The following is a 14,585-nucleotide window of genomic DNA, read 5'->3' on the forward strand; positions in this document are numbered from 1 at the left end:
TCTAGTTTTTGTGATCCTGTTTGAAAGACAGAAGCTTTTATGTTGAATTTTTCCAAGAGAAGCGAACCATTTTTCCTTAGAAAACCCATCCGATTTTTTTCCTTTTTACAGGATGTTAAAATATGTGCACAGCATAGGATGCCGTTTTTCTGGGATTAACTATCATCGAGAGACCCGATTCCTACCATTTTTAGGGGTTTTTACTACCGGTGGGTTCCCTGCCATGTTCCTCATAATTCTATTCTTAACAACACTTAAGGTAAGGCACTGTTTTTGCAGGCTGTTCAGGAATCTTGCCGTAAGAAGCGGGAGAGAAATGGTAGTCCTGAAAGATTATCTGTGGTGTATCACCCACATGCCCCCACTTAGGTGAAAGGACAGGACTATTCTGCAGAGGAAGTTAGATGCTGATCTACTGTGTTTGCTGTGTTTTACCTGCAGCGTTGAGATCACTTCCTCTCCCACCTCCTTGGTGGACACAAGGTAACGGGCCATCTCGGGGTTAATGATACGGTCCTCCTTCTCCCAGCGGACGATGATGGGCTTCTCGCCATGGGCTGCACAGCTCATTTCCTTCTTTTGACCCTGAGTGGCCAGGGTCGTATTTGGATAGGACGTTATCATCGCAGGAACTGAAAATCCAAGAAGGACACGACTTACTTGGCAAAGCAGGATTCTTAATTTCCCAGCACAACACTCAGCTCAATCATGCTTAAAGAGGTGTTTCTTTGCAGGGTACATCTGGGGGGCTCTGTCAGTTAAGTGTCCAACTCGGTTTTGGCTCAGGTCACAATCTCACGGTATTGTGAGTTCAAGCCCCACGTTGGGCTCTGCGCTGATGGGGAGAGCCTCCTTGGGATTTTCTCTCTCTCTTCCTCTCTCTCTCTGCCCCTCCCCAACTCACATGGACTTTCTCTCTCTCAAAATAAATAAACATTTTTTAAAAAGAGGTGCTTCTTTGAAATAAAATGTATTCAAGAAATCACTGAGCACGAATCATGAACAGAAAAGAGGCAAGGTGTGTAATTTCATATTCAGGGGTCGCTGCTTTCTTCCAAGCCCACCGAGGGCACATGTATGTCATGGAACATAGCCCATGTCCCCTAGGTCACACAGAAAGACAATTTACTCGCTGAATAGATAGGAGAGGGGTCTTTCAGTAAGTTACAGTTTCTAACTATCATTTTCAACTATGGAACTCTGAAACCTTATTGAGCAACTTAGGTTAGGGTCCAGATTGCTGCTGACCCATCCTCAAAGTGACTTCTAGATATACCCACAGTTGGTACAAACCGTCAGAGTCACCTGGAGGCCTCAGACCCACTTTTCTCTCATAACATACGGCCGGCAATCTCATCCCCGATTCACCAAGAAAACAGAAAGCTCTCCTTGTGAAACTTCTCAAGTTCCCTCTCTCCCACCTCAAAATTAATCTAAAGACTTCCATTCTCGGCAATATGCTGGGTGATGTAGGACCTTGCTCCCATTCCACACACTGCTTAGAAATGCAGGGAGGCACCAGACACGCATCCTTTTCAAGGCACACTAAGCTTCTAAGAAAGTGAGAGAAATCCTAGGAGCCAGAAGCAGAAGTGGATGTTGAAAGGCCAGCGGTATTATGATGTTGGAGGCAGGGAGTTGAAAGTGGGACCTTCAAACCAGGCTCCTCAAAGGGCTCTACCTTCAGAGCAAGTACCTACAACAAGGACAACCAGATCCACGTGGAGAGGGGAGAAGCCACCTGCCTTAGCTTATGTTACAGATGGAGAAAAAAAGTCTCCCCAGAGAATCCATAGCTGGTCCGACTCTGCGTAGGCTTGGGGTTGAATTCATGCTAAAGGGTCTATACGCTGGTGTTCCTACTTTGGCCACAGGCCAAATGTCCTAGCAAAAGAAACACAACACATACCCCAGCAGGAGGCACACTCCCTCCACGCTCATTGGGATTCTTCCAGGTGAACCGAATGCATCCTCACAAACCCAGAGCATAGAGCACATGAGGAAACAATGTGCTGTAACCGAGCATCAGCCCAAATGCTCCTGATGCTGGAATGATCAGATGCAGACTATAAAGCGATGAGGCACAAGATATTTAGAGATTCTTTTAAAAACACGAGAAAGGAATAAGATACTCTCAAAATGGACCAGGAGGACCTGAAAAATAACCAGAATATGTACGTATTTTTGCCTCATTTCCACCATCATGGGAAGAAAGACCCATCCTTATTTATAAGGTCAAGCTCACACTTGGGTCCTTTATTGGCCAAGTAAAGCCCTCAGGTGCTCCCTGGGCAGTTGACCAGAGAGACATCGTGCCTTCTTTTAGGGCTGGCCTGTGCTGGGTCCCGTCTTCCCCCACGGCATACCAGAGTGGACTGAGACATACCACAGTGAGTAAGAAATCTACCGGCTCTGTAGCCTGGACACCGACAGGAGAACCCACACTTTGAGGTTTCTCTACGGTCAGCACGGCAGAGATAAGGAGACGTGGGGTGGACAGACTAACTGAAGGCAGCAGCACCGTGGGCCCCACATTTCATCCACGGTGGTGGTGAGATCCCCCTTCCAGCACAACTAGGGGGCAGCCAGACTGGTGCAGGAGCCCAAGCCTTCAGTCCTGACCGCTCACTTCCTCTAGCCACGTCAAGAAAAAATTTAACCTTTACCAACAGCTTTTGCGAGGTCTTATTTACATGACATAATATTCACTTGTTTTAAGTGTACAGGCAAATGGGCTTGGCCATTGTATTAGTTTTCTAGGAGTGCTATAACAAATCACCATGAGCTGGGTGGCTTCCAGCAACAGAAACCTGTTCTCTCATAGTTCTGAAGGACAGTCCAAAATCAAGGTGAAGGCAGAGCCACGCTCCATCCGAACTTCTAGGAAAGACTCTTTACCTGCCTTTTCTGGCTTCTGGTGGCCCTGATGCTCCTTGGCTTGTGGCTATAACTCTCCTCTCTCTGTCTGCACCTCACATCATGTTCTTCCTTAAGAGTTTCCCTGTGTCTTCATGTGGATTTCTTAGGACACCAGTCATTGGATTTAGGACCCACCCTCATGCAGTACGACTTCATCTTAACTAATTATATCTTCAAAGACCTCATTTCCACAGGAATTCATATTATGAGGTTCAGGTAGGCATGAGTTTTTGGGGGGACCCATACACATATGTTTGTATTATCCAACACACACACACACACACACACACACACACTATTACAACCCAACAGAAGTACATACAGTTGTATAATTATCACCACATCAAATTTTGTTCCATTCTTTTTTCAAAGAAAGTCATGTTGGTAAGTTTATTTTTGAGAGACAAAGGGAGAGAGAGAGAATGGGAGGTGGCAGAGAGAGAGGGAGAAGAGAATCCCAAGCAGACTCCATGCTGTCAGCACAGAGCCTGAGGTGGGGCTCTATCTCATAACTGTGAGATCATGACCTGAGCTGAAATCAAGAGTCAGATGCTTAGCTGACTGAGGCATCCAGAGGCCCTGACAATATCAAATTTTAGAGCATTTACAGTATCTGAAAAGGATATCCCTGCCCATTTATAGTACTTTCCCACTCCCTATCCCAGGTAACCACCAACGGACATCCTGTCCTTCTAGATCTGCCTTTTCTGGACATTTGCTACAAATGGGATCCCACAGTGGGTATTCTTTTGTGTCTAACTTTCTGGCTTTTTTTTTCACTGAGCATGTTTTCTAGGTTCAACCACAGTATAGCATGTATCAGCACTTTTTCTTTTTTGTCGCTGAATAATACTGCATTGCATGGGATTAACACATTTTGTTTATTCATTCACAGTTGACGCACATTGAAATCATTTCCATTTTTGGGATATTGTAAATAATGCTGCTACCAACATTTACATGAAGGTTCTCCCATGGCCCTATGGTTTCACGTTTCCCAGGTCGATCCCTAGTAAAGAAACCCCTGTGTCACATGGAAATTATACGTTTAACATTTTGAGAAACTGCCACGCTGTCATCCCAAATGGCTTCACCATTTTTACAATCTCTGTGTCAAAAGACAGAGCACAGAAGAGAAAGCCAGGTAGTGGTTAGGATTCAGAATTTCTGGTCAACGACGGGAATGTTCCCCTTGAACCATATGCAGGGTAAAGCTGTAGGTGAGCTCCAGCTTCAGGCTCACCGACTGTAGAAACCCCAATGCCAACACCTCGCTGCCACTGCAGAGGAGATGAGGGTGGTGAGGAAGGTTCCAGGAGAGGAAACTTCCCTGAGGTCAGGCCTGTGCAGCAGCATGAGAAGGGGCCACTGAGCTGTGAGCCTGGGACAACAAATGGGGACATTTTCAACATATTCCAATTCCTCACCCCACTGGGGGGAAGGGACTAAAGCCCTAATCCTAAAGGGATGAAAGGAAGTTCACCAGCCCCATTAGCTGGTCCAGATAGTCACCAACTAAGGGGCCCTCCCCAGACAGGGGGCTGAATGTGCACTCCATTGGGAAGGGCCAAGGGGAGACATGGTGTTCCTCTCCAAGGGCGTCCTCCAAGGGGGAGGCTCTAGGGGAAGCAAGGTGGACCACTCCCCCTCATCTGACATTCCGCCTGCAACTTTGCACCATCCTTTGTCAAGAGTTTGAAGGCTACAGAAAACCTCTGCATAGAAGGCATAGAACTTGGACATATGGTGTGTAGAAGGGCAGCTGAAAGGGAAAACTCCCACCCCGACCAAGGGGGAAGCGGACAGGTGCACTGAATACTTGTGCCCGGGGCAGTGCGGGGCACCTCTGCTTTCTTGCATGGAGACTTGTGTGTGGTCCCACCCTGCCCAGTGCTCCCACCCTGCCCAGTGCACTGGGATGCACACTCATTATGGTGCAGGGGACCACTTTCCGGAACACAGTTACGGGGAGAGGCCAGACCAGCCTGTGAGGCTCTTCCGATATGTCTCCTTATCACCTTCCCTTTAAACACAGAGTAAGAATTTCCTTCAGAGTGGCACCGTTTCAGCAAACCTCAACCACAGGAAATACATTTATGGGGAAAAGGAAGCATTCATAAATGGTGTCCAAGAACCTCCAAAGAGCCCTAAAATATCTGTAAAATACAAACATTGTAGTAGTAGGAGAAGCTAGATACCCTTCCAAAGTCTCTTCATGTTCATCTGCAGGACAGAGAAATATGGTTAAGTTACTTTCCTGCCTACAGCAGATTAACACCCACCCTGGAGAGATCAGCTGGCTATTCTCTGGGTGGGACCACAAAGAAAAGCAGAACTACCCACAAGCCAACATGAAAGAGGTTGGCAGAATGACACAGATCTCGAGATCATGGTGGCCAGGACCACGTGGGGCCAGCAAACACAGTGTCTCTCTTCTGCACACCCTGCAATCAGCATTTCCCTATACCAAGGAGATCATCATCACATCATCATAGATTTTCAAATGATGATCCTCAACCATTGAGAAAATGTTAAACTGGCCTGGTGCATTTTGTTTAATAAGAGATAGAATTATTTTGAGTACTTGAGAAGATTTCTTTCCAAAATGGTTAATAAAAACATTTTAAGTGTCCAAGAGGGTAGGAGAAGTCAGTTGTGTGGACATTTTATTCATGCAAAGGCATGAGATGAACTCAACATCTCTCTATAAGCATCCCTTGATGTCTTCCCTTAAAAATATGCCAGGAAGGAAGGTTGTAGTAGCACTCAAATGCAGTTGAGTTTTCAATTTAAAAAAATATGTTTTAAGGAGCCAAATTATTTGAGAATCTCCCAAGAAGCTTTCTTTTCCTCCAACACTCAATCTTTTTGTTAAATATAGTTTATTGTCAAGTTGGTTTCCATATAACACCCAGTGCTCATCCCCACAAGTGCCCCCCTCCATGCCCATCAACCCCCTCCCCCCCCATCCCCATCAGCCCTCAGTTTGTTCTCAGTATTCAAGAGTCTCTCATGGTTTGCCTCCCTCCCTCTCCTTAACTATTTTTTCCCCTTCCCCTCCCCCATGGTCTTCTGTTAGGTTTCTCCTGTTCCACATATGAACACTCAATCTTTTAAAGACAGGGATTGGTTGCCTATTGTAAGATTCATTGGATAAAATTGAGGGCAAAAAATGTGGATGGAAATAGGAAAAATGGTTCAAATATCCAAGATCAGGACAGTCTCTGTTATGTCTAACCCATAATTAACAACTTGTTGCTTAAGAAGACACCTAGGTAACAAAATATTCGTTTTCACTTGGATGTATGTTGGTGTGTGGATTTACTTGGGGTCTAAAGCACGGGGTCACTCTGCTGCTCTGCCCCAACTAGGCCTGTGACAACCATCGCGGACCTCACTCTAACTGATGTTGAACAATGGGGGTATCTGGGGTGAGGGACTGAGGCCAAGGTGTAAAGGTGGGCACATGTATAATGCTGACTGGTGGCTTCTGCATTTTAAGCCCAATGCTGGGTGGAGACCTCATTGGTAATGCCCAGGGCTTCAGGGATTTGGGGTCCTGGGTGGGCTTGTCTGGCATCTCAAGCAGACACTGGTGGATTTGTGTCACACCAACGGACAGTGGGACTTAGGAGGTAATGAGTCAGTGCCTGTCCACTTTTATAGATGCTACACCATCAGGCTCTGTTTACTGCTTTGTGGATTGTCTGGATTTAAGAAAGGGACGGAGAAAAAGTTAATGACAAAGATGAAATGTCTGAAGCGATTACATTTTACATAGCGCCAGATATTGAGAAACTATTCTTTCCAGGATGCAAATTCAGCAAAGAAGTCTGATCCAGCAAACAATTCACTCACATCGTTGACAAATGAATGACACTTCCCGATAAGTCTTCCTGTTTCACTTCTGTCTTCCTTGTTACTACAAATGAAAGCACCAATAACCTTTGTGCTGGAGGGACACTGGTTCAGTAGGGGCAGCCATGTGGTGGCTACAGACACAATAGTTCACAGAAGGGCAGTTAAGTATTTTAGGAGAAGGAATTGGCTCTATGGAATTGATGAGGCTGATATGGCCTATTTTATTATTATTTGTACGATTTTTGGGGGAGATCCAGTGGTTAAACATTTCCTAGCATACTGTTGGATGTATGCAGAAAAACTTTCAGACCAGAAATAGCGTAATATCAGCAGCCAAAATGGACAGGTGGTCGTTGGGGGGAAATTCTTCCATGTGGGGTGGGGTGGGGGAGGCTTGTATGAAAGCAACACTCCTAACCCCTCCCCCAAATGAAGGGGCAATGACTAACCTGATTTGAGGGTTGGGGAGGAACTGACAAGTGTGACCCAGTCCCTTCCAGATATCTATTGGCATAGGGCACATGTTCTGATCTACAAACTTCCTGTAGTGAAAGAAGATGTGCGCGAGTAAGAGCTGTGTGTCTCCAGCCTGGGCAGATACTGGGTAAGTCTCCCTAATTCTAGAATGTAGCATCTGCAACACACATCTTCCAGAAAGGTAGTATTCAACCACCCTACTTCTGTGTCTATCTCTTGCTTAATTCTGAACTCAGGGGTATTATTTTTGGGGCCGTCTTAAAATCTGACAGCAGGTATGGACTGTTGACTGAGCAGAAATTTCCAGTTACCTCTAGAAGCCCAGGGGTTCTTCTTTACCCAGTTTTTAACGAGGCATTATTAAAAATATATCCAAATACAAGAATGTATTTCCAAGTTTTTCTGGTAGTTGGGTGTTGCCAGCTGAAGGCAATGATGCCTCTAGGTCTCCTGGGAGACGAGCTCCCTCTAGGCTTTTCCTGTTTCCTCTTGTACCAGCTTGATGTCAGGGTCTGATACCTTGAGTTCCAGCTCTCATCTTGGACCTTGAGATGGCTCTGGAGATGGGAGCCAGGGTCCTTGATGACACCATGAAACTGTCATGGCCAAGCCGGCCTGCCTGGCTCCAGAAAACATTTATATGAGAAAGAAGTAAACTGTTATGTTTATTTATTATTGTTTGGGTTTTTCTATAATAGGAGATTAAGAATTGTTTTGCACTGACCTTAATCGTAGGTCTTGGCTCTTTAGAATGTGGCAGATGTTCTATACTTAAAAAAAACAATTTCTTTATTAAAAAAATTTTAGAGAGAAAGAGGGAGCAAATGAGTGGGCAGAGGGTAGAGGGGAAGAGAGAGAGAGAGGGAGAGAGAGAGAGAGGGAGAGAGAGAGAGAGAGAGAGGGAGAGAGAGAGAGAGAGAGAGACTGTTGAGAAGGCTTCATGCTCAGTGCAGAGCCTGATACAGGGCTCAATCCGACACCCCTGGGATCATGACCTGACCCGAAATCAAGAGTCTGCCAACTGAGAGATCCACCCAGGCAGCCCCCTAAAACAATTTCTGTTGTATGGCTTTGCAGAGAAAGATATAATGTACAGCATGTATAGTCTCCAAAGCGATCCTCAGTTACGCAATCATGGTTATAGGATGGGTTATCATCAGCCTATGTACCACAGTCATTGCCCGAGTGTGAATCTTAGATGTGTTACTTGTTTGCTGAGTGGCCCTACGTAGTCACTTAACTACTCTGTGCCTCAATTTTGTTCTTTGTTCCGGGGAGACACTGATGGATGTGAGGATTAATGAAGTCAGCCAAGGGCAGTCAGTGCTAGATAAGCATATACTGATGGCATCCCCATGTGTCTGATGGCAAGGACTTGGGAGGTCTTCATTCAGATGAGGAATGAATGCGGACTTTTGTTTGGGGTCTGTGGTCCGCTCAGGATTTGGATATACTTCATAAAGCCTCTTTAGTAAAGACATTTTCAGTTTGGGTTCAAATCCATTAACCAAGAATTTTTTCTCACAAGGGCCAAGTTCTAATTCATGATAATTAAAAGATTCCAGGGCCACCAAAAGTGACCTTGCAAAAACTGTGAGTCGGGGCGCCTGGGTGGCTTAGTCGGTTAAGCATCCGACTTTCACTTAGGTCATGATCTCGCGGTTCATGGGTTCGAGCCCCGCGTCGGGCTCTGTGCTGACTGCCAGCTCAGAGCCTGGAGCCTGTTTCAGTCTGTGTCTCCCTCTCTCTCTGACCCTCCCCTGCTCACGCTGTCTCTCTCTCTCTCTCTCCTAGAAATAAATAAAATATTAAAAAAAAAACCAAAACTGTGAGTAAATCTGTTGTATGTCCAAGAAGAATATCCTGACTTCTCATTCTTCCTCTCAAAACTGGGGAATATGAATCAGAAACTGAAACTCACATATAATTTAGCTTTGAAATATGACCCCCTGGTCCCTCCAGTCAGGAGCCTGATTCCCGCAGACCCCTGAACAGAGCACAGGATGGAGAAGCTTTGGCAGCAGAGCTGGGTTCTAGAAATGAGTCCATACTAGTGCCGCACAGTGTTAGGGGTGTGTAAAGGCTATGACGGAGAGGGATCCCTGCCGGGCAGGACAAAAGTTTGTAAACTGTCAGAGAAGGAAAACAGAGAGAGTTCCCGTGGGGATATGGCAAGTGTGATCACTTCCCATATTGGGGCATTTTATCATTTCTCCTTCTCCTCCTCCTCCTCCTCTTCTTGTGAGAATGAACCAGTTCTGAAATAAGGGTTTCTGTCTTACCTTACCAGCTGCTACGCAGGAAGCAAATACTCGGTAAAGATGGCTGTTCACCCAGAATGTAAATTTCTATTACTTAAAAAAATAAACCCAGTGGAAGAACATGTTATTGCTCCCCGCGAAAAATGCAGCATTGCTTTGAGAAGTTGTTTTCTGTGCTTTCCTTTTCCTAATAAGGAAAAACTTAATTGCATTCCACATGAGAGCGATGCCTTGACAAAGCCATCTGCCTCTGGCTTGTTAATGGTTTGCCCATCTTCGTCTGCAAAAGATGCTTCTCTTTCTACTCGCATTTGCCCTTTGGAAGAGTGCCCCACCAAAACAGGTATTTTAGTTCTGGTGAATAAACTCTGTATTTGGTCACGAACGTTATCGCCAGCTCATTTTTTTTTTTTCCTGGTCCACCCAAGTATTTTCAGCCTTTTAAAGAAATGGTCAAAAGATTTTTTTTTTTAAAAAAGGATCATTACCATGGCTCCTTGCAATGCTAATGTTTGAAGGGATGACCTTTTCACCTGTCACAGTCATGGGTGCTGAGAGATGACAACATGTCAGTGGAGCAGTGCTTTTTGCAAGGATTCCTGAAGCATAACAAATGGGTGGGATAATTTAACAGGGATTGGTACCATGCAGAGGATGTGGGCAAACGCTGCCAGCAAGGGCAAAGGAAAGCCAGACCAAGAAGGCTTTGTTCAGAGAGCATGTGCTGTGTGCTTTTCCTGCCAAATTACCCACTAAGGAAGGTACCATTTTACATCGTGATATATTGGCTTACAGATTTCCATCATACACCATGGTATCATCTAACAGCAACTCAATGTTCATGAAATCTGTGGTCTTATGGCATGAGGGAGCTTCATCTGATCTACTTTCGCGCAACATAAAGATACAGGCATGTAGAGGAGCCTCTGACACTGGCCAGGAAAAGATGTGTGCACTGAAGCCCAACTCACACTCATGGGATGTGACCTAGGTAGCTTGAAGTGGGACTGGTGGGGGAATTTACACCACAGACATTGGCAAATGCTAGAAATCAGGGCTTTCTTCCTTCCCTCCACCTCCAACAGCTTTTTCTCTTTAAAATTTTTTTAGCATTTATTTATTGTTGAGAGATAGAGACAGAGCATGGTCAGGGGAGGGGCAGAGAGAGAGAGGGAGGGAGACACAGAATCTGTAGTAGACTCCAGGCTTTGAGCTGTCAGCACAGAGCCTGACATGGGGCTCAAACCCATGAGCCATGAGATCATCACCTGAGCTAAGTCAGACACTTAACCGACTGAGCCACCCAGAGGCCCCTAGATTTTTCTCTTTAATATGGACCACAAAATTGCATAGTGGATTGTGTCACTATATTGATGATTTTAAGGTGTATTCCCATAATACAGGGGCACTGAGGAGGTGGTGAGTTCACTTAAGAGCAGGAACTAGTCTTTTTTTTTTTAATATATTTTTTTATTTATTTCTAGGAGAGAGAGAGAGAGACAGCGTGAGCAGGGGAGGGTCAGAGAGAGAGGGAGACACAGACCCTGAAATAGGCTCCAGGCTCTGAGCTGGCAGTCAGCACAGAGCCCGACGCGGGGCTCGAACCCACGAACCGCGAGATCATGACCTAAGTGAAAGTCAGACGCTTAACCAACTAAGCCACCCAGGTGCCCCGAGCAGGAACTAGTCTTATTCATAACAGTAAACCCTACAAATGTGAATAGCTCATCACTGTGTGTTGACATGTAATTCGGCGAAGAGTCTATGCATATGTTGCTTTCTCAACTCAGGGATACAAGAGAGTGAACAGTTACAGTAATAAACTGCTGATATTCAAGATTAGTTCTAAACATTACCCTCCTCTTTCAATGGCACAAAACCGATTCTAATACATTTTTGTTTTTCCCCTCCCTCCTCAGCTCTGCAGAAACTAGCACTGAAAATGAAACAAAATTAAATACTGAACAGTCTAGATAATCTCTAACTAGACAACGTGCCTGTCATGATCGTCTGGTTCAATCCCTTCATTTTACAGAGAAGGAAGGAGAAAACCAGAATAGAGAAGTGGGTGTCAAAGTTTCAGGAGAGGTATCAGCCAGGATCTGAATTAAACGAGATCTACTCTAGCACCATCATTACCATCGTCAATAATGGTCCCAACATAGAAAATGTCTAATCTTTCTGGGGACCCAGGAATCCCTATTCGGGCAGACAAGTCCTGCCTCTTGGGGGGTCCTCTCAGTGCCTCCACTCTGTTAGAACAGAGGCAGCAGAAGAGGGTGTGGTCCGAGGATGAAGCAACAAGGCTGCCCCAAAATCCAAGCTGAAAACTGAGGCAGGGACTCAAGGGTTTATGGTTGGGAGGACCAGGGTGGCAGATGTTCTAAGGCACGAACACATATTTTAAACCCACTTCTTCAAGTACATTTTTTTTTTTTTACATCTCCCTGGCCCCCAACATTTGGGGGAAAAAAACATACGGAAAGTTGAAGAGCCACATACCCAGTGCCTGGATTCCACAATGAATATTTCATGCACAGACTTGAATCTAAATTTACTTCAGTGTTATCTCATCAGCCAATCAAAACTTAGTGACTACAGAATTGTCATTATATTATTTAAAAATAGACCGGGCGAAAACATGAATCAGTGAGCATCTGGGAGATCCCAAAGGCACAAAGATGGCAGCTCTCTTCCTGAATTCTGGTGCTCAGAGCGGAGACCCGCTGCATAGGCCTCACTCTGGACTCTGCAGATGTGACTTGAGGTCTGGTGCCACTCTCACACATGTCATATTGGAGGAAGAGGTGTGAAGGGACTGGGAACGAGGCGGCTGGGCTCTAAACTCATACCATCCAGGACATGCTATGAGTGGGCAAGACCACTGGCTTCCTGGAGCCTCTTTTTTCTCATGTGGCTCCCAGGAGGGCTGCCAGGGACCAGATGCTCTCAACCTAGGCTGCATTTCAAAAGTTGGAATCACCTGAGTAGTTTTTAAAAGAGACTAGTGCCCAGGCCCTACCCCAGACCAATGGAGTCAGAGTCTCTGGGGGCTAGGGCCCAGGAATGGGTTCATTTGAAGCTCTCCAAGCGATTCTAATATATAGCCTGAGCTGCAACAACTCTACAGGGTGACCAGGGTGTGTGATGGCCCTAATTCTCCTGCACTTTCCCTCTTTCCTTCCCATTTTGTCCCCTTACCCACTCCCCTCCTTCCTTCCTTATTTTTGTCCCCTTTTTCTTCTCTTTCTCCTTGCCTCAAATTTCCACCACCACCACCACCACCACCACCATCATCATCATCATCATCATCATCATCATCATCATCAACATGATCATCATCATCATCATCATAGCTAACTTGCATGCGTGCTAACTTATATCTATGTGGGGAAACTTCTCACATGCCCTGTGTGTATTTAATCAATATAACAACCTGACAGGATAGACATTCTGGCCATAGAAATGACCCAAGACCTATTTGTAAGTTCCACTGTAAGTAGATTCTAAATGATGCTATAAATATGTGTGAGAGAAGTAGAAATAATGTTTTTAGCACATTCATTGGATTTAAATTTATATTAACAGATCTCAGATGTCCATGCAGATGACCCGAGAGAACCAGACACCAAACACCTATTTTGAAGTGGGGAAAAATAAAGAACAGAGTGTAAGCGAACGCTAGGATTCATTTAATATTTGGCATCTTCTCCCCTTTGCCTTTATTTATAAGCAAGGAAAAAGAGAACAAGAGGATTTACGACCACCTAACCTGGAACACATTCCCTTTGTGCCCCTATCCTACCCCTAATCCAAAGATATGTTTCAACTTGCAATCATGTTAATCTCTAACATGAACAGTTTTCTCAACCCTCCCCTCCCTGCCCTGTCTTTTCCCTTCTGGTTCTTCCTTTCTTCTTCCAGAGCCTGGGGATGCTAAGTGGGTCTAAGCCAAACCACACGGAGTTCATAATGCATCTGTGCCTCTCATTCTTTCCGATGTCCAGCCATTTTCACAAACATGACCTCATAGCAACACCCATGTTCTCAGTAAAGCAGAGACTTCTTAATCCCATTTACCCAAACCAAAATAGGATCAGGAAAGGGATGTAATAAGCCTAGAGCCACACAACTAGGAGATAAATGGAAATCTAGAAGAAGACCCTAGATCTCCTGAATCCAAGTACAAAGCCTCTTTGGACCAGAGCCTGGCCCACCTCTGACTACAGGGCATGGGCCACCAGGACATCCTTGGAAGCCCCTTGCCCTGGGACTGGGCCCACTCAGGAGAGACTCCCTGTGACATCTTTGATAGCTCCAATTCATCAGCTGCAAAATAACATGCCTCCCGTAAGCCCACTGCGTATTTGAGACTGCTCAGCAGGACTGGCTACATGATTTGCAGGACCCAGAGCAAAATGAAAATGTGGGGCTCTTGTTCAAAGAGTAGGAAAAAGGTGCCATTAAAGCTCTAAAATATAAATCTTTTTCTTTATTCTGTGGTCTCTCTCTCTCTCTCTCTCTCTCTCTCCTCTCTCTCCTACATGTCATGAGGGTTTATATTTTCTATTTAATGTTCTATTCCCCTGGACTTGGGGCCGGGCAAATGCCAGCCCTCCCAGGCAGGAGGGCAAGGCCTGGGACTTGGCATGCAGAAGCCACTGGCTGCCAGGGTGCCCTTTCCACCAGAATGACTGCCACACCCAAGTCTTCAATGGGGGGCCCCAGTGGTATTCTGAGTCACCTTCTGAAAGCTCCTGGTGTTGCCACCTGCAGGCAGGGAGAGCATGGAGATGCTGTGGGAGCCTGACGCTTATCTTCCAACACACACTAAGGTCCCCATGCAGATGGGACCTCAGGGATTGCTGGGTGGAGAGCCTGGGGCTGGCTCAGGGAGACAAAGAAAAGAGAGAGAGGCTGTGGGAGGAGGAGGATGATACTGGGGCTGAGGCTACAAGTGAACTGGAGAGTTCAAGCTCCAATCTTCCATCGGACTAAAGATGAAGTTATTAAGAATTTCAAGATGGCAGCTGAAGAACATGAAACCCCAAGCACAGGGCTCTTGAG

General features: G+C 45.6%; 1 protein-coding gene across 1 annotated transcript in view; it reads right to left on the reverse strand.

The window, feature by feature from the left end:
* The window catches only part of DSCAM (DS cell adhesion molecule), a 627,938-nt gene that overhangs the window by 140,537 nt on the left and 472,816 nt on the right, over positions 1-14,585 (reverse strand). The window contains exon 12 of the mRNA XM_039229776.1: positions 436-632. Within this exon, the coding sequence (XP_039085707.1) occupies positions 436-632 (197 nt within the window). The remainder of the gene's footprint in view (positions 1-435; positions 633-14,585) is intronic.

Source organism: Hyaena hyaena, unplaced genomic scaffold, assembly GCF_003009895.1.
Source record: "Hyaena hyaena isolate Hyena2069 unplaced genomic scaffold, ASM300989v1 scaffold_2, whole genome shotgun sequence".
Lineage (NCBI taxonomy): Eukaryota > Metazoa > Chordata > Mammalia > Carnivora > Hyaenidae > Hyaena > Hyaena hyaena.